At 40.1% G+C, this 24,632-nt stretch overlaps 3 protein-coding genes across 17 annotated transcripts in view; 2 read left to right on the forward strand and 1 right to left on the reverse strand.

Annotated features, from left to right (window-relative positions):
• The window catches only part of LOC124627540 (NACHT, LRR and PYD domains-containing protein 3), a 285,770-nt gene that overhangs the window by 217,875 nt on the left and 43,263 nt on the right, over positions 1 to 24,632 (reverse strand). The gene's annotated exons all lie outside the window — the stretch shown is intronic.
• LOC128630143 (histone H1-like) lies at positions 18,245 to 18,922 on the forward strand. The gene has a single exon (XM_053678755.1). It carries the CDS (start codon positions 18,290 to 18,292, stop codon positions 18,905 to 18,907), a length of 618 nt encoding a protein of 205 aa, XP_053534730.1. The 5' UTR covers positions 18,245 to 18,289; the 3' UTR covers positions 18,908 to 18,922.
• On the forward strand, positions 20,118 to 20,929 carry LOC128630155 (histone H3). Its single transcript, XM_053678777.1, has one exon. It carries the CDS (start codon positions 20,472 to 20,474, stop codon positions 20,880 to 20,882), a length of 411 nt encoding a protein of 136 aa, XP_053534752.1. The 5' UTR covers positions 20,118 to 20,471; the 3' UTR covers positions 20,883 to 20,929.

The following is a 24,632-nucleotide window of genomic DNA, read 5'->3' on the forward strand; positions in this document are numbered from 1 at the left end:
AGAGAGAGAGAGAGAGAGCTTCTAAATACTAAGGAAATTGAAAAAGAGCCCTGAAATGATAAATGGAAATCATGGAAGAACTTTGAGACTGAAAAGAGAGGAGAAGAGTCTCCTAAAACTGGGGAAAAGAAAACCCTCTCAATATTATGAAACTTGGGGAACAGCATCACAAAGATGAGTTGAGACGTGTCTTTCATCAAGTCTGGTGAAATTGAGAAAGATCCAAATTGAGAACGAGGAATTCAAAGAAGCGCATCATGATTAAGAATGTGCCTTTCAAGAGGAACATGAGGAAGAGCTGATCTAGCCTGGCAACGCTGAGAAAGAGCCTTTTAAGACCAAGGATGTTGAGGAGCCTCTCAAGCCTGAGGAAGGTACGGAAGAAGTTCTCAAAAATAAGGAAGTTGAGGGAGAGTTTCTCCAAAATAAAGAAGTTGAGGACGAGGTTCTCAAAAATAAAGAAGTTGAGGAAGATTTTCTCAAAACTTAGGAAGTTTAGGAAGAGCCTTTCAAGCCTGAAGAAGTTTAGGAAGAGTCTCTCAAGACCAAAGTGTCATGATTCCCCCTTGAAGCAGCGTGCTCTAAGCGCGAATGCGCGAGCACCTGCTTTTCCGTTGTTGACCGTAGTGACATCTGGACACGTGTGTTTTGTTTATGTTTCTGTCATGTCTCCTCCCTGTTCTGTCATTGGCTGGGATTTCACGTGGGTTTGAATTGCTCTCAGCTGCTAGCGGTTTAGACGCTGATCATGTCCGCATATATACCGCGCGCCTCCCAGCACACAACGTGGAACGTTATCGTAGAGTTAGTTTAGTTCGTATCTGAGTCATAGTCACGGTCCATTTTTAGAGTTAGTTCGCGCTGGATTATCCGCTCCCAGTTCCTCGTCATAGTTCGTTTCCCGTTTTGTTTATAGATCCTGTTTTCCGTGACCACGACCTAGATTCCAGCCTTGCCCCCTGTATGCCTGTTTGCCAATCGCCTGACCTCTTGCATGTTTGCGGATTACGTTTAGGATTTGTCTGCCTGTCTCTCTTTCAAATAAACAACTGTTCATCCTGCACTTGCATCCGTCCTATCTCCGCTCCGTCACGATACGTGACACAAAGAAGGTGAGGAAGACTTTCTCAAGACTTAAGAAGTTGAACTGAAAGGAAGTGTCTCAGGTCTGAAGAAGTTGAAGGAGAGGTTTAAAAAATAAGGAACTGGAGGAAGTGGTTCTCAAAACTGAGGAAGTTCAAGAAGACCCTTTCAAGCCTAGGGAAGAAAAGGAAGAGTCTCTCAAGACCAAGGAAGGTGAGGAAGATTGCTACAAAGCTGAAGAAGAGTCTCTCAAGTCTGAAGAAGTTGAGGAAGAGCCTCTCAAGAGTAGAAAGTACTCCCCGCTGCAGCCCCTCCTCCCCCTGCTGTTCACTCATTCATTTTAACAGGGACAGCTTCGGTCCACTTCTCAGACCCCCTTAGCACCTTTTTTTTTTTTTTATATATATAAATGCATCTAGCAATATATCTAGTGACTTTCTGGACAAACCTTAGCTACTTTCTGTAGAAGATAATGGCCAGTACTGCCCGGCGAGTGCGAGGTCCTGCTTTCAGAAACAGAAAAAATATGTAAATGAGAACAGCTTTATTGGGAATTCGGCTGTATTAAAATTCAGCATGTGAGCACAGAGAGTAGGATGTAATAAAGGGCTGACACTAGGCAGAGTGAAAATACGATGCAATGGTGAAATTATGGTGAAAATGAAGCAATGACTGGGAAATACAAATTTAGTCCATCATGGCTGGGAAAAGGAGCTATATAAAATGGTTGTTTTTAAAAAAAAAAATAATAATTTTTTTTTTTTTTTTTTGGAAATGAAGGATATGTTTGAATGACATCTCTTGTATAGTCCTTGAAAACATAAAACAAACAAAAAAACAGTGCTCGAAAAGTCCTTGAAAGTCCTGGAATTTCATTATGAAGCATCTGTACAGACCCTCTTATATGTACTATGTGATTGATGTATTAAACATGCCTCTTGATTTCTGGGTTTAGCATAGTTATACCTCGTTTTGAGTTTAAAACAATAGCTAGATTTACTGGTAGAATAATGCTAGTTAAGTTTCTCTCCCAAATATTATTGAGTAGATAAAGTATATTCAGTAGCTTTTCTGGGATAGTGAGAATTTAGGTTAATATAGTAGAAAACAAAACACTCAGATTATCCTGGTTGTAAGAACTACTCATTCATCTGTACACCTTTACAGTTTTCACTGCAGATATATCATCAGCTTTATTGAACAATACTCAGAATCCTTGTCACCTCCCAGCCAATCAGTCATGATGAATTTTTGTATGGTTGGAAGCATGTTTAAAACACAAAGTGCTGGGATCATGTAAAAATGAGGTTTTACTCACTGGCCCAAATGTGTTCACTTTAAACTTTGTTCCTTCCCTTAAACACTTACCTGCTTGAGAATTTCCAATGTTTGTAGAATGATGATTCTCAGTACAGCACATTACCAAGTATTAATGGGCTTAAAATTTATTTATTTGTGACAATTATGGGATTTTCTAATTTGTTTGTGAATTTTCTTTTTTTTAATTTTTTTAAATTTTTTTTTATGGCTCATCAAGGTTCAGAGCATTCCATTGTCTTAAATCAGCATTTCCCATTGTTAGTATCAGAATCTTATTTAACATGCAACATATTCAATAATCTGTAACTAAGACTCAATAAAGAAATTCTCATTACACAGAGTGTCCAGAACGTCTCTGAAACACTTCAGCCTATGATTAGCCATGGATTCCTTGGAGGACACTGTAGCAGTCTCTGAGGATTTATCACTCCACTGTTTAAAAAAAAAAAACACTAAATACTGGATTCTTCTTCTTTTAATTTGATTGTCAGTGCTCAACTCAAACCAACAGCAGTATTATTATCAGGAATGATTGTGTCTAAAATCAACCACTGATTATATCCCACTTTGTTTCTAGAGTGTATGATTTATTTAGCCAATTCTAAACTCGCCTCTCCATTTGTGTAACTGGATACTCAGGATAATGTAATTTCGCTCTGGTTTCCATCCACCCACCCTTTCATTTTCTATATCTCCTATCATACAGGAACCTTGAGCCTATCCCAGAGATCATAGGGCACAGGACAGGGTACACCCTGGACAGGGTACCAGTCCATCGCAAGGCACACTCACATACACATTCACACACCCATTCATACACTACAGACACTTTGGACATGCCAATCAGCCTACCATGCATGTCCTTGGACAGGGGGAGCAGCACAGGGAGAACACGCAAACTACGAACACACAGGGTTGTGGTGGGAATCAAACCCCCAACCCTGGAGGTGGGAGGCGAACGTGCTTAGCACTAAGCCATATGCGCCCCATTCTGGTCTCTTTAATTTAATAAAAAATGTGACACAGATTAGCACAATGTGCTATCAAATAAATAGTGGGTGACTGTTTTCTTTAGTGTATATGCACTGTGAATGACTTCTTATTTAAAAATATAAATGTAACTGACATGCTGCTTTATTAAATCATAGCAACTTGAGCACCTGCCTAGCCCTACTCTGAATATGAGGAACTTTCCTACACAAATATTGATGTAACTATTCACCCATTCTCACACCAATGGTAGCAGAGCTACCATGCAAGGTGCTAACTTGACATCAGGAGCAACTTGGGGTTCAGTGTCTTGCCCAAGGACACTTCAAGTCATGTGGGCCAGGAATCAAACCGCCAACCCTACAATTAGACAACCTGCTCTACCACCTGAGGCACAGCCACCAACTAGATATTTAAGTCAGCCTATCCCATTCCTTCATTTTCTGGTTACATATAGATGTCTCTTAAGTGTTTCCTACATGTATATTTTTTAAATTGGCATGTCTACCAATATGTAAGCCAATGCATATGTTTTACACTACTAATACAAAATGTCCCAGTGAGGCCTTCCACACCCGTCAAAATATTGCCATCTCACTGTGACAGAAAAAAATATAACAATGATGCTTTAGAATTAGATAAAGTTTCTGCAAGATATGAATTGAACTATTCATTTAGAACTCAAAAAGTACATTAATGGCTTTAGTAATGACCACTGTGTATCCCATGTAGCACACTAACCCTAATGTGTATGACCGCATGTACTATGTTGCAACAATAGTAATAGATGAACAAAAGAATGTGGTGATGTAACGACACAGGACAGTTAGCAGGAAGTAAGCGCAGGAGCGCCGTCTTTATTGATGAACAAACTAACAGAACACAAGAAACGCGGTCTATGCTGAACAGGACTAGCTGGATCAACCATGGAACTACAGTCTAGGCATTACTCGAAAACAGAACATGGAACTGAGACCGCTAGCATGCTACACGCATTCTAACACAGCGCTAAAGCTATACTCCTTAAACACTACTAACGTTACAAACTATAATACTGCGCGAAGTGCGCAGCCACACGAGGGGTTTAAATAACCAACATAATTAAACTAAAGCATAGACACCTCGAGAAATAAAGACACACCCTCGAACATAAGCCAATACCTGGACAGGAAGTAAATCAAAACAAACGAGCCGCGCGTGTCCATATGTCAGAGTCTCGTGCACGCGCGCTCTGCAGCAGTCTTTGTGCTTCGACGCCGCAGCGCCATCCACCGGCGGAAGCGTAACAGCTGTAAAAACAGACTTAAAAACATTGAGTCATTTAATACAGGTCAACTGTTTTCTATTATACAAGCAGCGTGCGTGTGTTCTGTTTCATTTTCTTTTCAGGGATAAACATACTGGAGGATTTTTTGTTGATCTGGCACAAAATTAAAAGGAACTAAATTACATTAAAAAGGGGGAAACTTTGGGTACCAAGGTTATAAGTTATAAACTAGGGAACACTGAGAGAGAGAGAGAGAGAGAGAGAGAGAGAGAGAGAGAGAGAGAGAGAGAGAGAGAGAATTGGCATGTGGTCTGCGCCTCTGTAGCACCGCTGTTCTACAGTAAGTGCTGAGGGAGAGACCTGAATGTCGGGCTGCCAGATAGCTTCATTTCAACTATAACTATTAACTGGATGGGGTGGGGTTAATATTTGACTAGTGCATAAATTACACCTAATACGTCTAGGTCACTAGTTACTATTAGCTGTAATTTAATCAAAAAAGAGAACCTAGTATGTTTATTAGAAACCAACCAAAATCACTCCAAGAGTGAGACATGTAAAAGTCCCTGAGGTTACAAAGGAACCCAGGGTAACTTCTAAGCAAACAAAGGCCTCTCTCACATTGGCTAATGTTAATGTTCATGAGTTCACCATCGGGAGAACACTGAACAACAATGGAGTGAATTACAGTGTTACAAGGAGAAAACCACTGCTCTCCAAAAAGAACATTACAGCCCATCTGCAATTTGCTAATGATTACGTGGGAAAATGTTTTGTGTGAAAAAATATAACCTTTTGGTTTAAATAAGAAGTGTTATGTTTGGAGAAAACAAACACTACATTCCAGCATAAGAACCTTACTTATAAGAACCTTTCAATAATGGATGGAACAATGAATTCTGAATTATAACAGTGAATTCTAAAGGAAAGTTTCAGGACATCTGTCTGTGAACTGAATCTCAAGAGAAAGTGGGTCATGCAGCAGGCCAACAGCCCTAAGCACAAAAAGCACATAAGGGTCCACCAAAGTATGGTTAAAAGAGAATAAAATTCATGTTTCACAATTTGCCAAGTCAATGTCCTGACCTTAATCCAATAGAAATGTTGTGGAAGGACCTCAAGCAAGCAGTTCATGTGAGGAAAATCACCAGCATTCCAGAGCTGAAGCTGTTCTGTACTGAGAAACGAGCTAAAATTCTTACAAGCCGATGTGCAGGACTGATCAACAGTAAAAACAGGGAAAATGTTTAGTTTCGGTTATTTCTGACCAAGGGGTTCACACCATATGCTGAAAGCAAAGGTTCACATAGGATCACATAATAGAAAGAAAACATTCTACACACCGTTATACCACCAGCAGCAGTCTGGACTGTTGACACAATGCAGGTTCATGCTGCTGATGCCAATGTCTGACCCTATAATCTACATGTCACAACAGAAATCAAGATTCATCAAATCAGGCAATGTTTTTCCATGCTTCAACTGTCCAGTTCCAGTGAGTCCACGCCCACTCTAGCCTCAGGTTCCTGTTCTTGGCTCACAGACAGGAGTCGAACCTAATATGGTTGTAGCTTATCCACCTCATTTGGTTAGACGTATTGTATGTTGCAAGAGGGTTTTCTGCTCCCACACTTGTAAAGAATTATCATTACCATAGCCTTTCTGTCAGCTCGAACTAGACTGTCCATTCTCCTCTGTCCTCTCTCATCAACAAGGTGTTTGTTTTTCTCCACCATTCTGTGTAAACTCAAGAGATTGCTGTCTGTGAAAATCCCAGATCAGCCTCTAAAATTCTCAAACCAGCTCGTCTGGCACCAACATTCATACCATCATCACTGAGATCACTGAGATTCTGATGTTTGGTGTGAATATTAACTGAAGCTTACTGAAATACTTACCTGTATCTGCATGATTTTATGCATTGCGCAGCTGCCCCATGAATTAGTTAAGTTCTTTTTCAAACACATCCTGCAGAAGCAAATAAGATCGGCACTCCAGCTGCTTTGCGTAGCCTAATGCAAATTGTATTCAATATATTATTTTTCCTAAAACAGATCATTAAGAACTCCAAAACACCTGAAATTGGATTCAAGGCACTATATACAGTGTTACCACCACTGAAATCACCATTTAATTACATATGCTTCAACAGTTAAAATATATAATAAATAAATACATTATTATTATTATTATTATTATTATTATTATTATTATTATTATTATTATTATTATTGTTAATAATAATAATAATAATAATAATAATAATAACAATATGTGTAACTTATATAGCTCCTTACTCATAACCAGTGTCACTTTACAATTACAATGTTTCAACAAAACATGGAACATGCTGTAGACTAGATTTGAGAAAAAATATGATTTATAGTTTACAAAGAAATATTAAATTTCACATCAAAACATGATTTCACTGCTTATGCTAAGCTTAATTTGCACAAGTTTCTAATTACAAGATTGAATTATATAAAGTGAGCATGATCAATTCATGTAGTATTAATGTAAACCCATAACATTATGAAATCTTGTGGGTATGTTGGCACTGACAGGTACTATAACTATAGTATTTAAATTAACATGATTCAAAGGTGTGTGATAGAATAGCACAGTGTTTTAATAAATTCAATACTAATGAATATTAGGTGCTATTATTAATGAATATTATCCTGGTGTCTAATGTTTTTTGAGAACAGTTTCATATTGAAATACAATGAATCTGCACATTTTAACAGTTCAAATGGAGAAGTTATTAATGTTTTGTCACATTAATGATTCTGTGTCTCATTGCCAAAAATGAAAACCTCTTAACTCTGAAAGTCAATTAAACAATGTTTGAAGGAGAATCTATAATAAATGCATCATCAGATGACTAAAGGGAATGCTGGATGATCCGTCACATCAGTTTTAGCCTGACATTTTTGCTTTTGCGTCACACATTTGTACAACAGTTTTTATGAATCAGACATTGATTGATTCATAAATCAATTATCTCGCTGGATAAAACCTATACCTATATTATATATGTATATATTTATGTATGTATAAAATGTAAATGGAAGCTTTTTGCTTCACGTTTTTTTAAACTTTGCTGTAGACTGTCGTTTGAGTCAAACTTATTTGCATTTGAAGAACACAAAGTGCATTTGCCTTTTAAATAAACTAAATAACCATTTAGTGATACACCAAGTGGACAGCTCAGAGTTTAAAGGGTCAAAGAAATGACTTTCTGATCTATGTCGAAGAAGATAAGAAATTCTGATTTCAAGTATCAAACAGATTTCACGTATTTTAAAAAAATCTCATTTTACAGTACACTATGATTGATTTAATATCACTTGTAAATTGTCATCATTTAAAAAGACAATACGTTTTATAGATTAAAAACACAACCTATCAAATGTTCCTATAATGTATATATTTTTGCGCATGGATATGCATTTTCTCATTGCAGTCGATTCGGACCAATCAGCAAGGTAAGAATACAGTATAGTAGAACACAGAAACACACACACACACACACACACACACACACACACACACACACACACACACACACAAAAATGTCTGAGACCACATTGAAAATCTGGATTTTTTTTTCTCTTACATTTTGAAATAAATAGGTTTTAGAATTTATTAATATTTAAAACAAAGAAAGTAAATGTTTAATATATTGGATATTTATATATTTTTTTAATTCTGCAATTGTAAACATTAAGAAACTCTGAATCTCTTGTAAATATTTTAAAGATTCTCCTTTTTTTATTTTTATTTATTTATTTATTTATTTATTTATTTATTTTTAACTGAAGTTGCAGTCAATAATACAATTTCGAATGAAAATGTTAAAATTAAATAATAAAAAAATGCAAAATAGAAACATTTTCCACTAGTGCTCTCAGACTTTTGGCCCCGACTGTGTGTGTGTGTGTGTGTGTGTGTGTGTGTGTGTGTGTGTGTGTGTGTGTGTGTGTGTGTGTGTGTGTGTGTGTGCGCGTGTGTCTGTGTCTGTGTGTACGTAAACAAACTATTAATGAAAATAAAATTTTGTGTAAGATAAATGAATGAATAAATATGTTCTCTTCTCCCCTCCAGTCGATGTGGCCTTAGGAGGAATAGCAGTACAATCTTCTTTACATTAACAATTATCCTGCTTACTTTGCTATCGACGACAACAGAGCATCTAACATGAATTTCAACTTGTGTGATTACGGCTGCTCCTAAGGCCATACAGACTTCATATGAATCCATAATGAACTTTTTCACACTAACTGTTGTTACCCAGATGAGGATGGGTTCCCTTCTGAGTCGGGTTCCTCTCAAGGTTTCTTCCTCTTAAAACATCTTAGGGAGTTTTTCCTTGCCACCGTCGCCACTCAGTGGCTTGCTCAGTTGGGATAAATTCACACCTTTAATATCTGTATGACTACATCAGCTCCCCAAGACGTAAAGAGCATTGTAGTCAAGTTTTGGACTGGGAGAATCGCTGACTCGGATGTAGAACAATATCTCTTAAGGTTTGGTGAGATACTGAACCCTGTTGACAAGCCGCTGGACCAGTTCGGGATATGGTATGGAGTCAGGAGATATAAAATAAAACTCAAGAAAAACCCCGACGGAAGTATATTCCAGATACCAAATTCCATTTCCATGGGACCATACAATGGAACGATTACATACCCCGGCCAAACAAAGCGATGTTTTATATGTAACGATTCCGACCATCAGGCAAAGGACTGTGAGAAAACAAAGTGCTGGAAATGCGGAAGCTTTGGCCACAAAGGAAAGAGTTGTAGAAATACACAAGTATGTAATTTATGTAATGAAACTGGGCATATATATTTTCAATGCCCAAATTCTTACAGCTATAAACTAAGACTGCCGAAAAATCAAAAAGACATTGACCAGAATGCAACACAAAACGCACATAACACAGAAACCAAAACAAACGATAAAGAGGATAACAACTGGGAAGAAAATAAACTACACACAAGTGAGGACGACTCGACATCCGGGAGTGACTCAAGCAGCACCGATACCAGCGACAGCGAAGACAGCGAGGACTCTGAGAGCAGCGCCGAATCTCTGATCCCGGAAGGGAGACGGAAGACACCGGAAGTACCTGCTGGAAGCAGCGGAGCATCTCCGCCCAGTCTTTCGTCTGTGGAGAGACGGCAAGCATTGGAGTTTCCTGCGCTATCAGCTGTAGAAGTCGGCGAGACTCGGATCGGCTCAACCCCGGAAGGAGGTCTACAAGCCCCAGAGGAGCCTACGTGCTCAGAGGGAGAGACCGGAGCGACCCAGATCATTTCTACACCTGCAGGAAGCCTACAGGGCCGAGAGGAATCATCGCATCCAGCTGGTGAAAGTGGAACAACTCAGACAATCGCCGACAACACAGGTGACACTGCGGACACTCCCACGCTGGCGAAAGGTAAAAACACTTTAGACTATCCATATAAACGCCAAAGGCGAAAGAGGAATTCTCCTGGAAATGTTGACAATGCAAAAAAGGTTAAGGAATGATGTATATCGCCTACTTTTCTTCCCTTTTTTATGACACAATGTCTTTGATTTTAACTGCAATTCCTATATCATTTAAAAAGAAATGTGATATATGTCTGCAGGAATTAAGGTTAAATGATGTGGATAATGTTGAGAAAATGTGGACTAATGGACATGCAATAATATCTATCGGAGAAGATCCTTCTCTTAATTTTTATGGTTTTTTCAAATTTAACTGTTGCCACATGTAATGTTAGAGGGATTCAGGCAAAAATGAATCAAGTTAAAAAGTTAAATATATTGAGTGGAGAACATGTTGATATTTTATGTATACAAGAGACCAGATTAAGCAGTTTTGCAGACGTACAGGATGCTCAAAGTCTATGGATCAAAGGTCCTTCAATCTTTTCAATAGGTGAAAGTAAAGCTGATGGTATTGCGACCTTATTTTATAACAATAAATTTAAAATAATTAAGAGCCGTGAAATAATTCCTGGTCGATTAATGTTTATAGATGTGTTTTATTGCACAAAAAAAAATTAGAGTAATAAATGTATACACAGCACAGGATACTGTTGGTAAAATCCGGCTTTTTAAAAAGCTTAAAATGCTCCTGTGTGTCGGTTTCTATACCATTGTATGCGGTGATTTTAATACAATCACAGATGATAATGATAAAATTTCTTCCAAAATATGTAAAATTAGGAGAGAAGGTGGTGTCCTTAAATCTATAATGAATGAACAGCATTTCACCGACATATTTAGGACATTATATCCCGAGAAAGTGGACTTTACAAGGTTTGATAAAACATGTAAAACTAGGATTGACAGGATATATATTAATAATAATTTTGAGGCAAAATTTTATACAACAAAACTCTTGGTTGAGTCGGACCACTTGACAGTTATATGTGGCATGAGACTTAAAAATGAAGAAAGAAGAAACTATTGGAAATTAAACACACAAATCTTGAAAAGTCCTTTATTGATTATAGAATTAAAGGAAGAAATTAATAGGATTAAAACTTTAGATATCCTCACGACCAATTATTGTGATTTGTGGGAAGTTTTTAAGATCCAGATTAAAAAATTTCTTAAATACAAATGTCTATGTTTTAATAAAGAAAAAAATGAGAAGTACAATACAATTATGACACAATATATAAACCTAAAACTGAAAAATACAAGAGATGAAAGTGAGGAAAACAACTTAAAGGATTTGAAAAAAGAGATAGAAACTTTAAATAATGAGTTTTTACTGAACATTCAAGTCCGAGCAGGAATAATTTCCGATGAACTTCTAAATCAAACAAAAGCAATTTCACTATTTAATAAAAGGAAAGAAGCCCAATATATCGAAGCCATTAAAACAGATAATGGAACTATAGTAAAAAATCCTAAAGACGTCAGAGATGCTGTTCGGATCCTTTGTTCAAACATGTACAACTCAATTGAAATAGATAATAAACTCCTAAAAACCTTTTTGAATGTAAAAAATAGTGTTGACCCGCCTTCCAAGAGCTTAGGTGAGGAAATAAAAGAGGCTGAGGTTGTTGATGCCATTAAACAATTAAATCTAAAAAAGTCTCCAGGGAAAGATGGTCTCCCGTCTGATTTTTATCATGCATGCGCCATAGATTTGGCTAAATTATTAACGCAAGCCTTCAATGATGGGATCGCTAGAGGTTACATGCATGACTCGTTCTATGAAGGCGTTTTATCCTTGTTGTATAAAAAGGGTGAAATGAGTGATATCAACAACTGGAGACATCTCACCCTAATGAATGTCGATTATAAGATTTTTGCAAAGACCATTATGAACAGGATGAGTGACTATTTGGATGTAATAATAGCTAAACAACAAACATGTGCAATAAAGGGAAGATTTATGTGGGACAACTTGAACACATTAAGAGAACTAGTTTTTGATAAAAATGGTGACAGTTTTTACATTGTGACTTTGGACCAAAGAAAAGCATTTGACTATATCTCAAGAGACTATTTGTGGGAGATTTTAAAACTGTATCAATTCCCTGAAAATTTCATAAACATGATTAAATGCCTTTATGTTAAATCGACGGTTGAAGTAAATGTTAACGGTTCTTTGACTGAACCATTTGAAGTTATGCGGGGTGTAAAGCAAGGGTGCCCTCTGAGTGCAGCCCTATATATTTTATCTATAAACCCACTTGTACAAAAAATCCAAGATGATCATAGACTTAAGGGTCTTCAAATAGGAAAGAACAGAGTCGTGATCTCTGCTTATGCTGATGACATAACTGTATTTGTGAAATCTAAACAAGAACTAGACATCATCTTTGAATATTTTAGCGAGTATGAGCAAGTCTCTGGAGCCTCCTTAAATAAAGCTAAAACGGAATGTGTCTGGATTGGAAATGAAAAAAACAAATTTCCCATAGATGTCCCAGAAGTTCAGCAATTAAAGGTTTTAGGTATATATATATAGATAATAATGGCTGTGTTGACCATAACTGGTCAAAAAAAGAAGAAATAATACAAGATGAAATTGATAAATGGAAATCATGTAATCTAAGTTATAAAACTAGAATAAATATTATTAAAACTTTTCTATTATCAAAAATACTGTTTTTATCATGCATCTTACCTCCGACAGAAGTTTGGGTAAAAAGACTTCATAAAATATGCTGTAATTTCATATGGGATACGACTCGTGAGGTTACAAAACGTGAGCTCCTTTTTAAGAGAAGGGAACTGGGAGGCCTTGGGGCTGTCGATATATCCTTAAAAACTAAAATAGCAGTGTGCAAAATCATCGCGAGTGGTATTGCCAGGCAAACCGAATGGATAGGGAACATCTCTAACTGGAAATCTAAAAAAGGTCCATCGAGGAAAGGTATTCCGTATTATAAACTGATGTTTTCCGACTTCACTGACAAATTTAAAGATCTAAACATCGATTGGGTGAAAGACTCGAGCAAAGAAATATATCTTTTAATTGTTGATCGAGTTTATTGTAACCCTGTGGCTTTCAGAAATTTGGAGGAAGACCAAAACAAAGAATGTCTCCAAAATTTACAGAATAAAATCCTATCTGAACACCTGAGAGATACAACTTGGTTAGTCGCTGTAAGAAGGCTCCCAGTAAGAGCGGTTGTAAAATGGAGCTGTTTTGTAAAAACCAGTAAATGCCCGATGCCTAATTGTAATGAAGAGGAAACACTCGAACATTTCCTGTTAGAGTGTTATCGCGCTAAAGAAACATGGGCTGAATTAAAAATCATTGGTCTCAATATAGAAATAAATATTAACTCAATTTTCTATGGCATTTTTAAAGAAAATTGTAGCAAGACTCAGCATGACTTCATTTGGTTCATAATATGTTTGACTAAATCTAAACTCTGGAAAACAAGGTCCAGAATGACTATAAATCAAACGTTTATATCCAGTGATGTATTCAAGGACATTCAAAAAGAGCTAAGAAGACTTAAAAGCAGCACATCTTGGTTTAAAGACTCTTCAGTGTGGGACAATATTTGCGTGTAATTGTACTTTGACTATGTAAGTTTTTTCTCTCCCTTTCTTTCTGAATATGACTTGTGTAAGATTGTGAATTTTGTATAATTTCAATAAAACTCATTAAAAAAAAAAAAAAAAAAAGCAAGGGTGGTAAGGGACTCGGTAAAGGAGGCGCTAAGCGCCACCGCAAGGTGCTTCGCGATAACATCCAGGGAATCACCAAGCCGGCTATTCGCCGTCTGGCTCGGCGTGGTGGTGTAAAGCGTATTTCTGGTCTGATCTATGAAGAGACTCGCGGTGTGCTGAAAGTGTTCCTGGAGAACGTGATCCGCGACGCCGTCACCTACACCGAGCATGCCAAGAGAAAGACCGTGACCGCCATGGATGTGGTGTACGCCCTGAAACGCCAGGGACGCACCCTGTACGGCTTCGGCGGTTAAACGCTCTAACACCGAACGACGCGAACACAACGGCTCTTTTAAGAGCCACCCACATGTCTAGAAAAAGAGTTCTTCCGTGGGGGGGGTAAGGCTTTTTCTTTCGTGAAGCATAAGGCATCAAACGCTGTACAGCAGTAGCATAAGTGGTAGATCTATTTGTATTTTTTTGTAATAATTCTCTCTCTCTCTTTTTTATATATATATATATATAAACTCCGTATATATTAAATATTGTATTATATATAATATCGTACAGTATACAATATTAGATACATATATATTAAATATTGTAATTTGTTTGATTAAAACAATTTAGAAGATGATTTTAGTAGAAACTTCTATATTTCTCTTTCTCATACGCACGCATGCATGCATATATAAGGGAGAGAAAAGTGGGGAAGTCAAAAGTTTTTTCTGTTTTTTCAAGCATAAGGTATCAAACGCTCTACACAAGTAGTAAAAGTGATAGATAAGAACTATCTGTGTACATAAAAAGAGAATTTATTTTTGTTTTTTTGCACACTTTATTTTTTTTTATACATTTATATGCACAGTATTAAATATTATAACGTGTTTAAAATGAGTTACAAGACGGTTTTAGTAGAAACTTACTTCCGCGTTTCTCTCTCTTTCTCTCTCTCTCTCTCTCTCTCTCTCTCTCTCTCTCTATATATATATATATATATATATATATATATATATATATATATGTGTGTGTGTATAATTTTTTTCAAGCCAATTGTTTTTTCATAGTGCACGTTGCACTGTAAATACAACAGCGGGAAGGGAAACAAAGCGTAGCGGAGGAGGGAGGAGCAGTATGAGGCGCCATGCAGGAGGAGGTATCGAATTTTGGCCAATCAAAAAAAGGTGTCTTGTGTGGACGTCATTAGCATGTGGGTCTGTAAATAGAGCGGGCGCGAGGCGGGCGTTAGTCATTTTCTGTTCGTTTATTCGAGAAGCAGCATTATGCCCGATCCAGCCAAGACCGCGCCCAAGAAGGGATCAAAGAAAGCCGTGACCAAGACGGCCGGCAAAGGAGGCAAGAAGCGCAGAAAGTCCCGGAAGGAGAGCTACGCCATCTACGTGTACAAGGTCCTGAAGCAAGTGCATCCTGACACCGGCATCTCATCCAAGGCCATGGGCATCATGAACTCCTTCGTGAATGATATTTTTGAGCGCATCGCCGGTGAGTCTTCTCGTCTGGCTCACTACAACAAGCGCTCCACCATCACCTCCAGAGAGATCCAGACTGCCGTGCGCCTGTTGCTTCCCGGCGAGCTGGCCAAGCACGCCGTGTCCGAGGGCACAAAGGCCGTCACCAAGTACACCAGCTCCAAGTGAAGCGCGTTACCGCCGTCTTCATCAACCCAACGGTTCTTTTAAGAGCCACCCACTTTTCATACAAAGAGCAATCAATTTTCTTTCGCTTTCTCTCTTGCTGTGTGTGTGTGAGTGAGAGAGGGGGGGCACTTCTGAAGTGCTGCTCTCCCACGAATGTTCAGGCTTTTGGGTAATTCTAGCAGTCTGATAAATGCAGAGATGAGTACAACTCAACAGGGTTGTAAGCACGGTTTCTCGGGCTTGTATAATCTGAGCAATGCAAAATGGGGCTTTAGCAGCACAAAGTTATTCATATTAAGACTAGCAACAGGAAGTAACTGAAAATAGTATTCTAGTAACACGTAGAAATTCAAACTAAGGTTCTAAAAGAACCTTAGTTCTTTTGTGCTGCACGTAAAAGTTCTAAATACTGTTGTAGTAACATGTAGTCATTCAAAACAGTGTTCCAGCAGCACAAAGTCATTCAAAAGAATGCTGTAGCAGCATGGAATACAGCACACACACACACAAGGCTATAGCGGAGTTGGGATAAAGGGCATTAGGGTGACTGTGCTCGTTAGGGTCAGGGAGGAATCCGACCGAGCTAAAGAGGAGGAGGCCGGATGGGCTGGCTGGTGCTAACTAGGCGTGCCTGTTTGGCCTGGGACTACAAGAGCGGAGCGCTGCGTACGAGTGGCGAAGCCCTGACACTGGCAAAGACAGAACGAGTCTTCTGACCTACACCTATAATCACATTTTCTTGTTGGACATGCTTTCTCCCCTACAACTAACAATGTCTTACTCTTGTCTTTGCTGCTCTGTTCAGCTCTTCCTACTTTCCTACTGACTGTTTCCCACCCACCTAGTCAACTTTTATTCAACATTTGTTCTTTTCATCTAGACTTTAAATTTATTTACTCTTCACCATCTATTCATATGCTTCCAGTTTGAATGAAAGTGAGCAAGTGATTTCTAGCATGCTAGCCGTGTTAATGAATGATAGCGACCATGCAAAGTTTGCTCCAGTCGAAGAATAGCTTGTTTCTCTATGAATGGGACTGTTGTGTAAACTTCTCCTTTGAAACTGCTTTATCCTCTTTACTCTGAAGCTAAAATTTTTAGCACGGTTTCTCGGGCTTGTATAATCTGACGTGATAAAAAAAAGCTGGGTGATAATCTGGTCTTTTCTCTGGAACTGAACATTTAAAACATTGAGCAGCTCTGTGACGTCCACCAGGAAAGCCAGGTCAGAAAGCCATTTCTTATCCATGGGCTCTTGAATACTACCAATCTTGCTTTCCTGAAAAGCTCTGATCTCATCACGCAGATCAAAAAATCTCCTGAGAACTTTTCCTCTGCTCAGCCATCTAACCTCCTGGTGGTACAACACATCACCATATTGTGCATCCATCTCATCCAACATTACCTTGAACTGCAGGTGAGAGAGCGCCTTGGAGCGTATATCATTCACAATTTTGACGGCATCACGTCCACAAACCCGATGGATTGGGCACATAGCTGTTCTTGATGTAAAATACAAGAAATCTGATAGCTGGCCCGTGTGGCACTTTCTTGAGCTGATGAAGGACATAGCAGCGCGCTCTGCTCAGATCGAAGTTTAGCAAGCAGCTCGCTAGCCTTCTGTTTTCATGCCTCGCCGCTGTCCTTTGAGAAAGCTGAAGAACATTTTGTTTCATAATGACGGATTTTGTACTCTTTCAAAACAGCAACTGACTGCTTGCAAACTAGACACACTGCCTTTGAATTGATTTCAGTAAATAAAAAGTCAACTTCCCAAATCTTTTAAAATTTCCTCTTGTCTGTGTGCCAGTGCCTGGATCTCTCCATTATTACCTGTTTGTTGACTGTCGCAATGCATGCTGGCCTTGAAGTACGCATGTACATTAAATAAAATTCTAATTCTTATTCTCTACATTTAATTTCAATTTACATTTTTTGTAGCTCAAAATTAAAATTAATAAAAAAATTAAATTAGAAATGAAGATCAGCATCAATCAAATCCCCCCCCCCCATATGGCATGGCGGGCCAAATCAAAAGTCACCATCTCTGTTCTAACTGTTGTAGTAGCACGTAGTCATTTGAACTAATGTCACAGTAGCACGTAGTCATTCGAACTAAGGTTCAAGAAGCGCATAATAATTCTAAATACTGTTGTAGTAGCACCTAATCATTCGAACTAATGTGACATTAGCGTGGTGACATTAGCGCAAAGTCATTCAAAAGAATGTTCTAGCAGCATGGAATACAACACACACACACACACAAGGCTATAGCGGAGCCTATAGTCAGGCGCGCTGTGCTTTACACGGCCCCCAACGCGCTCTGCTTCCGATACTACACACACCACTCGACAGCTGCAAAGACATCAGGCTCGTTCCCAAGGCTCCTCTTTAACTCGGCCCAGAACGCATACGACGGCCGTGCCTGCTTTTCGCCCGTTTTTACACACCACATCGCACGAAATGCGCAGCCCGCCGGCTTGAGTACAACGCGCGCCGCGCCTTTTCATGTCCGCTGCACGAGACTGTTGCTCTCTAGCCGGCCAGGCCGGGCCACGGGGGAAACGAGAAAGCACATCCTCGCTCAGCGTGTGCTTCAACGTTTTGAATCTCGTCTTGCTAGTGGGATTTTCACCGAGAAATGCCATGAGAAAACACATCTGAGCGCGCGCCGCGTCCGTGCATTCATTCAGTGGCGCCCGAGTTGAGTCTACAACGCTCTCATATCTGTTTTTAAGACCAGCCCCCGGCCGCGGGGAGGGAGGATCATCCTGTGTTACACACTAACGTACAGTGTACAACTCGTGTATTCTACGTAGTTCCAAGAGAGATGGCAGAAGTCGCACCCGCTCCCGCCGCCGCGCCGGCCAAAGCGCCCAAGAAGAAAGCAGCTTCGAGAGCAAAAAAAGCCGGCCCTAGCGTCGGCGAGCTGATCGTCAAAGCCGTTTCCTCGTCTAAGGAGAGGAGCGGCGTGTCTCTCGCTGCTCTGAAGAAAGCGCTGGCTGCCGGCGGATACGATGTGGAGAAGAACAACTCCCGCGTCAAGATCGCCGTTAAGGGTCTCGTGACTAAAGGCACTCTGGTGCAGACCAAAGGGACCGGCGCGTCTGGCTCTTTCAAGCTGAACAAGAAGCAGACCGAAGCCAAGAAGCCCGTGAAGAAAGCCGCGCCCAAAGCGAAAAAGCCCGCCGCCAAAAAGCCCGCCGCTACTAAGAAGCCCAAGAAGGTAGCGGCAAAGAAACCCGCCGCCGCGGCCAAGAAGTCGCCTAAGAAGGCGAAGAAGCCCACAGCCGCCGCAAAGAAAGCCACCAAGAGCCCGAAGAAGGCGAAAAAGCCCGCGACCCCTAAAAAGGCAGCCAAGAGCCCCAAGAAAGCGAAAGTTGTCAAGCCCAAGACCACAAAGCCTAAAGCGGGAAAGGCGAAGAAGGCAGCACCTAAAAAGAAGTAAAGACGTTTGTTTCTTTCATACTTTTGTTCCTTAAACGGCTCTTTTAAGAGCCACCCATATTTTCCTTTAAAGAGCGACAATTCATTTTCAGTCAAGCTTTATGGAATCAAAGCAATACACGTTAGAAACATTCAATAGTATGGATACACATATCTGCTACATATGTACACATAACCACACGCTGATACTGATTTTAGTACAGTAGGATAGAATCCTGATCGTGATTCCTAAACGTCATTCCTGATCTCCAAAACGATCACAGAATATGTAGGATAACATATTGATACATAATAAATCAATGTTAATGATAAGAATAAATAAATTCAGTATATAGTTGTTACTTCGTGCTTTTGTATGAATATTCCCTTCTGTCTGTTTTCATTCGCGCTCTCGCTCTCTCACACACACACACACACGCACACACACTCACACACGCACAAACAGGGGTGGGAGGGTTGACGCTGGAATTCGACGGCCTGTTTATGATTGGCTAATGCGCCAGTGCCTTCTTAGCGAATAAGAGAGTGGCCGTTTTGTCTATATCACGGAGAGCTCGGGGTGTAACGTTCATTTCGGAGTTGTTGATAGAACAGATTTGAGCATCAAAATGAGTGGCAGAGGAAAAACCGGCGGAAAGGCCAGAGCTAAGGCCAAGACTCGTTCATCCAGGGCTGGACTTCAGTTCCCCGTGGGACGTGTGCACAGGCTTCTGCGTAAAGGCAACTATGCCGAGCGCGTCGGTGCCGGCGCTCCGGTCTACCTGGCCGCAGTGTTGGAGTATCTGACCGCTGAGATCCTGGAGTTGGCAGGTAACGCCGCCCGTGATAATAAGAAGACCCGTATCATTCCCCGCCACTTGCAGCTCGCCGTGCGTAACGACGAGGAGCTGAACAAACTGCTCGGCGGAGTGACCATCGCTCAGGGTGGTGTGCTACCGAACATTCAGGCTGTGCTTCTGCCTAAAAAGACCGAGAAGGCCGTTAAGACCAAGTAAACTCGTCCACCGCTGCTTTGTCAGTACCCAAAGGCTCTTTTAAGAGCCACCATCTCTGCTTCAAAAGTGCAGTTTTTACACCCGTTTTTCTACTGAAGTCAGCACGTTTATTATTAATAATAGTGGTAGTTAGCCTGTTGCTTAAATGAAATCTAAGGGGTGAAAGTGCACTTCTAAGACAGCATATTTGTAAATAAAAAGGACTCGATAATTTTCTAGTCATGATTTGATACCATATTTAAGTAATGACTATAAGAACTATAATAGCAGTTAGCGTGCTGGTTAAATGAAGTCTGAGGAGTGAAAATGGTTTGTGACGGCGTTGTGTGTGTTCCTAATGAACAAAGCAGAGAGCGCGCCAATAGAATTGTGGCGGGCGTCTTGTGTTTCGAACGGAGGCAGAGAAGACGGTCCAATAGTCAACAGGTGACGTAAAACGTTCTATCGAATAGCAGACGAGCGCGTTCGAGACGCCCAATCAGCGCAGGGTGGCGTTATGGCTTAAAAAGGCCGCGTTCGAGCGCACCGTTTATTCTGTTTTTCTATCCGTGAAGTGCAGAGCTCGACACTATGGCAAGAACCAAGCAGACCGCCCGTAAGTCCACTGGTGGCAAGGCGCCAAGGAAGCAGCTCGCTACTAAGGCTGCTCGCAAGAGTGCGCCGGCTACCGGCGGCGTGAAGAAGCCTCACCGTTACAGGCCCGGCACCGTGGCTCTGAGGGAGATCCGTCGTTATCAGAAGTCTACTGAGCTGCTCATCCGCAAGCTGCCCTTCCAGCGCCTGGTGCGAGAAATCGCTCAGGACTTCAAGACCGACTTGCGTTTCCAGAGCTCGGCCGTCATGGCCTTGCAGGAGGCGAGCGAGGCATACCTGGTCGGTCTGTTCGAGGACACCAATCTGTGCGCTATCCACGCCAAGAGAGTGACCATCATGCCCAAGGATATTCAGCTGGCCCGCCGTATTCGCGGAGAACGCGCTTAAACCACAACTCCGTCTAATAAACACAAAGGCTCTTTTAAGAGCCACTTCCTCGTCTCACAAAACAGCAAATTTTCTTTCTTGGGCAGTTTAAGTATTAGAACGTGGTACAGAGAGAGAGAAGGAACGGTAATAATGTTTGTATATATATATGTGTGTGTAAATGAAGTGCACGGCTTTCTTTTTTTATCAACATTATAGAAAGGTTGGTTATTTATTTTGCATTTTCATGATAAATATAGTCCTATGAGTATTACGTAATGTTTGTTTTTATAGATGAGCCGTTAATTGTGGTTATGTCCGAACAATACAATGCACAGGAATGAGCTGTGTCATTAAAATAGCTCAAACTTACCTTCTGTTTCGGGCGGCGTTGTGCTGGATGGAGCTTGACTGCCCCCGTGTGTCCAAACTCGGGAACGGCAATTTTCTAGAAGCGGATTTTAGGGCAAGAGCTATTACATCATACATACATTTCATCCATCATCCCTTTTGTCCCGTCCATGATAATTGTTTTTGTAATTTAATGATTGTAGACATGACCTCATCTTTGAAATCTTATTCCCTATTTGTGGATATTCTCTCTCTCTCTCTCTCTCTCTCTCTCTCTCTCTCTCTCTCTCTCTCTCTCTCTCTTATATATATATATATATATATATATATATATATATATATATATATATATATATATATATATATATATATATATATATATAATGTCCACTGTATTAAATATTATTTAATGTGTAAAACGAGTTAGAAGACGGTTTTAGTAGAAACATATAAGTATCACTTTCATTCAAACTGAAAGCATATGAATAGATGGTGAAGAGTAAATAAATTTAAAGTCTAGATGAAAAGAACAAATGTTGAATAAAAGTTGACTAGGTGGGTGGGAAACAGTCAGTAGGAAAGTAGGAAGAGCTGAACAGAGCAGCAAAGACGAGAGTAAGACATTGTTAGTTGTAGGGGAGAAAGCATGTCCAACAAGAAAATGTGATTATAGGTGTAGGTCAGAAGACTCCTTCTGTCTTTGCCAGTGTCAGGGCTTCGCCACTCGTACGCGGCGCTCCGCTCTTGTAGTCCCGGGCCAAACAGGCACGCCTAGTTAGCACCAGCCAGCCCATCCGGCCTCCTCCTCTTTAGCTCGGTCGGATTCCTCCCTGACCCTAACGAGCACAGTCACCCTAATGCCCTTTATCCCAACTCCGCTATAGCCTTGTGTGTGTGTGTGCTGTATTCCATGCTGCTACAGCATTCTTTTGAATGACTTTGTGCTGCTGGAACACTGTTTTGAATGACTACATGTTACTACAACAGTATTTAGAACTTTTACGTGCAGCACAAAAGAACTTCTACGTGTTACTAGAATACTATTTTCAGTTACTTCCTGTTGCTAGTCTTAATATGAATAACTTTGTGCTGCTAAAGCCCCATTTTGCATTGCTCAGATTATACAAGCCCGAGAAACCGTGCTTACAACCCTGTTGAGTTGTACTCATCTCTGCATTTATCAGACTGCTAGAATTACCCAAAAGCCTGAACATTCGTGGGAGAGCAGCACTTCAGAAGTGCCCCCCCTCTCTCTCACTCACACACACACAGCAAGAGAGAAAGCGAAAGAAAATTGATTGCTCTTTGTATGAAAAGTGGGTGGCTCTTAAAAGAACCGTTGGGTTGATGAAGACGGCGGTAACGCGCTTCACTTGGAGCTGGTGTACTTGGTGACGGCCTTTGTGCCCTCGGACACGGCGTGCTTGGCCAGCTCGCCGGGAAGCAACAGGCGCACGGCAGTCTGGATCTCTCTGGAGGTGATGGTGGAGCGCTTGTTGTAGTGAGCCAGACGAGAAGACTCACCGGCGATGCGCTCAAAAATATCATTCACGAAGGAGTTCATGATGCCCATGGCCTTGGATGAGATGCCGGTGTCAGGATGCACTTGCTTCAGGACCTTGTACACGTAGATGGCGTAGCTCTCCTTCCGGGACTTTCTGCGCTTCTTGCCTCCTTTGCCGGCCGTCTTGGTCACGGCTTTCTTTGATCCCTTCTTGGGCGCGGTCTTGGCTGGATCGGGCATAATGCTGCTTCTCGAATAAACGAACAGAAAATGACTAACGCCCGCCTCGCGCCCGCTCTATTTACAGACCCACATGCTAATGACGTCCACACAAGACACCTTTTTTTGATTGGCCAAAATTCGATACCTCCTCCTGCATGGCGCCTCATACTGCTCCTCCCTCCTCCGCTACGCTTTGTTTCCCTTCCCGCTGTTGTATTTACAGTGCAACGTGCACTATGAAAAAACAATTGGCTTGAAAAAAATTATACACACACACATATACATATATATATATATATATATATATATATATATATATATATATATATATATATATATATATATATATATATATATATATATATATATATATATATATATATATAGAGAGAGAGAGAGAGAGAGAGAGAGAGAAAGAGAGAGAAACGCGGAAGTAAGTTTCTACTAAAACCGTCTTGTAACTCATTTTAAACACGTTATAATATTTAATACTGTGCATATAAATGTATAAAAAAAAATAAAGTGTGCAAAAAAACAAAAATAAATTCTCTTTTTATGTACACAGATAGTTCTTATCTATCACTTTTACTACTTGTGTAGAGCGTTTGATACCTTATGCTTGAAAAAACAGAAAAAACTTTTGACTTCCCCACTTTTCTCTCCCTTATATATGCATGCATGCGTGCGTATGAGAAAGAGAAATATAGAAGTTTCTACTAAAATCATCTTCTAAATTGTTTTAATCAAACAAATTACAATATTTAATATATATGTATCTAATATTGTATACTGTACGATATTATATATAATACAATATTTAATATATACGGAGTTTTATATATATATATATAAAAAAGAGAGAGAGAGAATTATTACAAAAAAATACAAATAGATCTACCACTTATGCTACTGCTGTACAGCGTTTGATGCCTTATGCTTCACGAAAGAAAAAGCCTTACCCCCCCCACGGAAGAACTCTTTTTCTAGACATGTGGGTGGCTCTTAAAAGAGCCGTTGTGTTCGCGTCGTTCGGTGTTAGAGCGTTTAACCGCCGAAGCCGTACAGGGTGCGTCCCTGGCGTTTCAGGGCGTACACCACATCCATGGCGGTCACGGTCTTTCTCTTGGCATGCTCGGTGTAGGTGACGGCGTCGCGGATCACGTTCTCCAGGAACACTTTCAGCACACCGCGAGTCTCTTCATAGATCAGACCAGAAATACGCTTTACACCACCACGCCGAGCCAGACGGCGAATAGCCGGCTTGGTGATTCCCTGGATGTTATCGCGAAGCACCTTGCGGTGGCGCTTAGCGCCTCCTTTACCGAGTCCCTTACCACCCTTGCTTTTTTTTTTTTTTTTTTTAATGAGTTTTATTGAAATTATACAAAATTCACAATCTTACACAAGTCATATTCAGAAAGAAAGGGAGAGAAAAAACTTACATAGTCAAAGTACAATTACACGCAAATATTGTCCCACACTGAAGAGTCTTTAAACCAAGATGTGCTGCTTTTAAGTCTTCTTAGCTCTTTTTGAATGTCCTTGAATACATCACTGGATATAAACGTTTGATTTATAGTCATTCTGGACCTTGTTTTCCAGAGTTTAGATTTAGTCAAACATATTATGAACCAAATGAAGTCATGCTGAGTCTTGCTACAATTTTCTTTAAAAATGCCATAGAAAATTGAGTT

This window comes from Ictalurus punctatus, unplaced genomic scaffold, assembly GCF_001660625.3.
Source record: "Ictalurus punctatus breed USDA103 unplaced genomic scaffold, Coco_2.0 Super-Scaffold_100046, whole genome shotgun sequence".
NCBI lineage: Eukaryota > Metazoa > Chordata > Actinopteri > Siluriformes > Ictaluridae > Ictalurus > Ictalurus punctatus.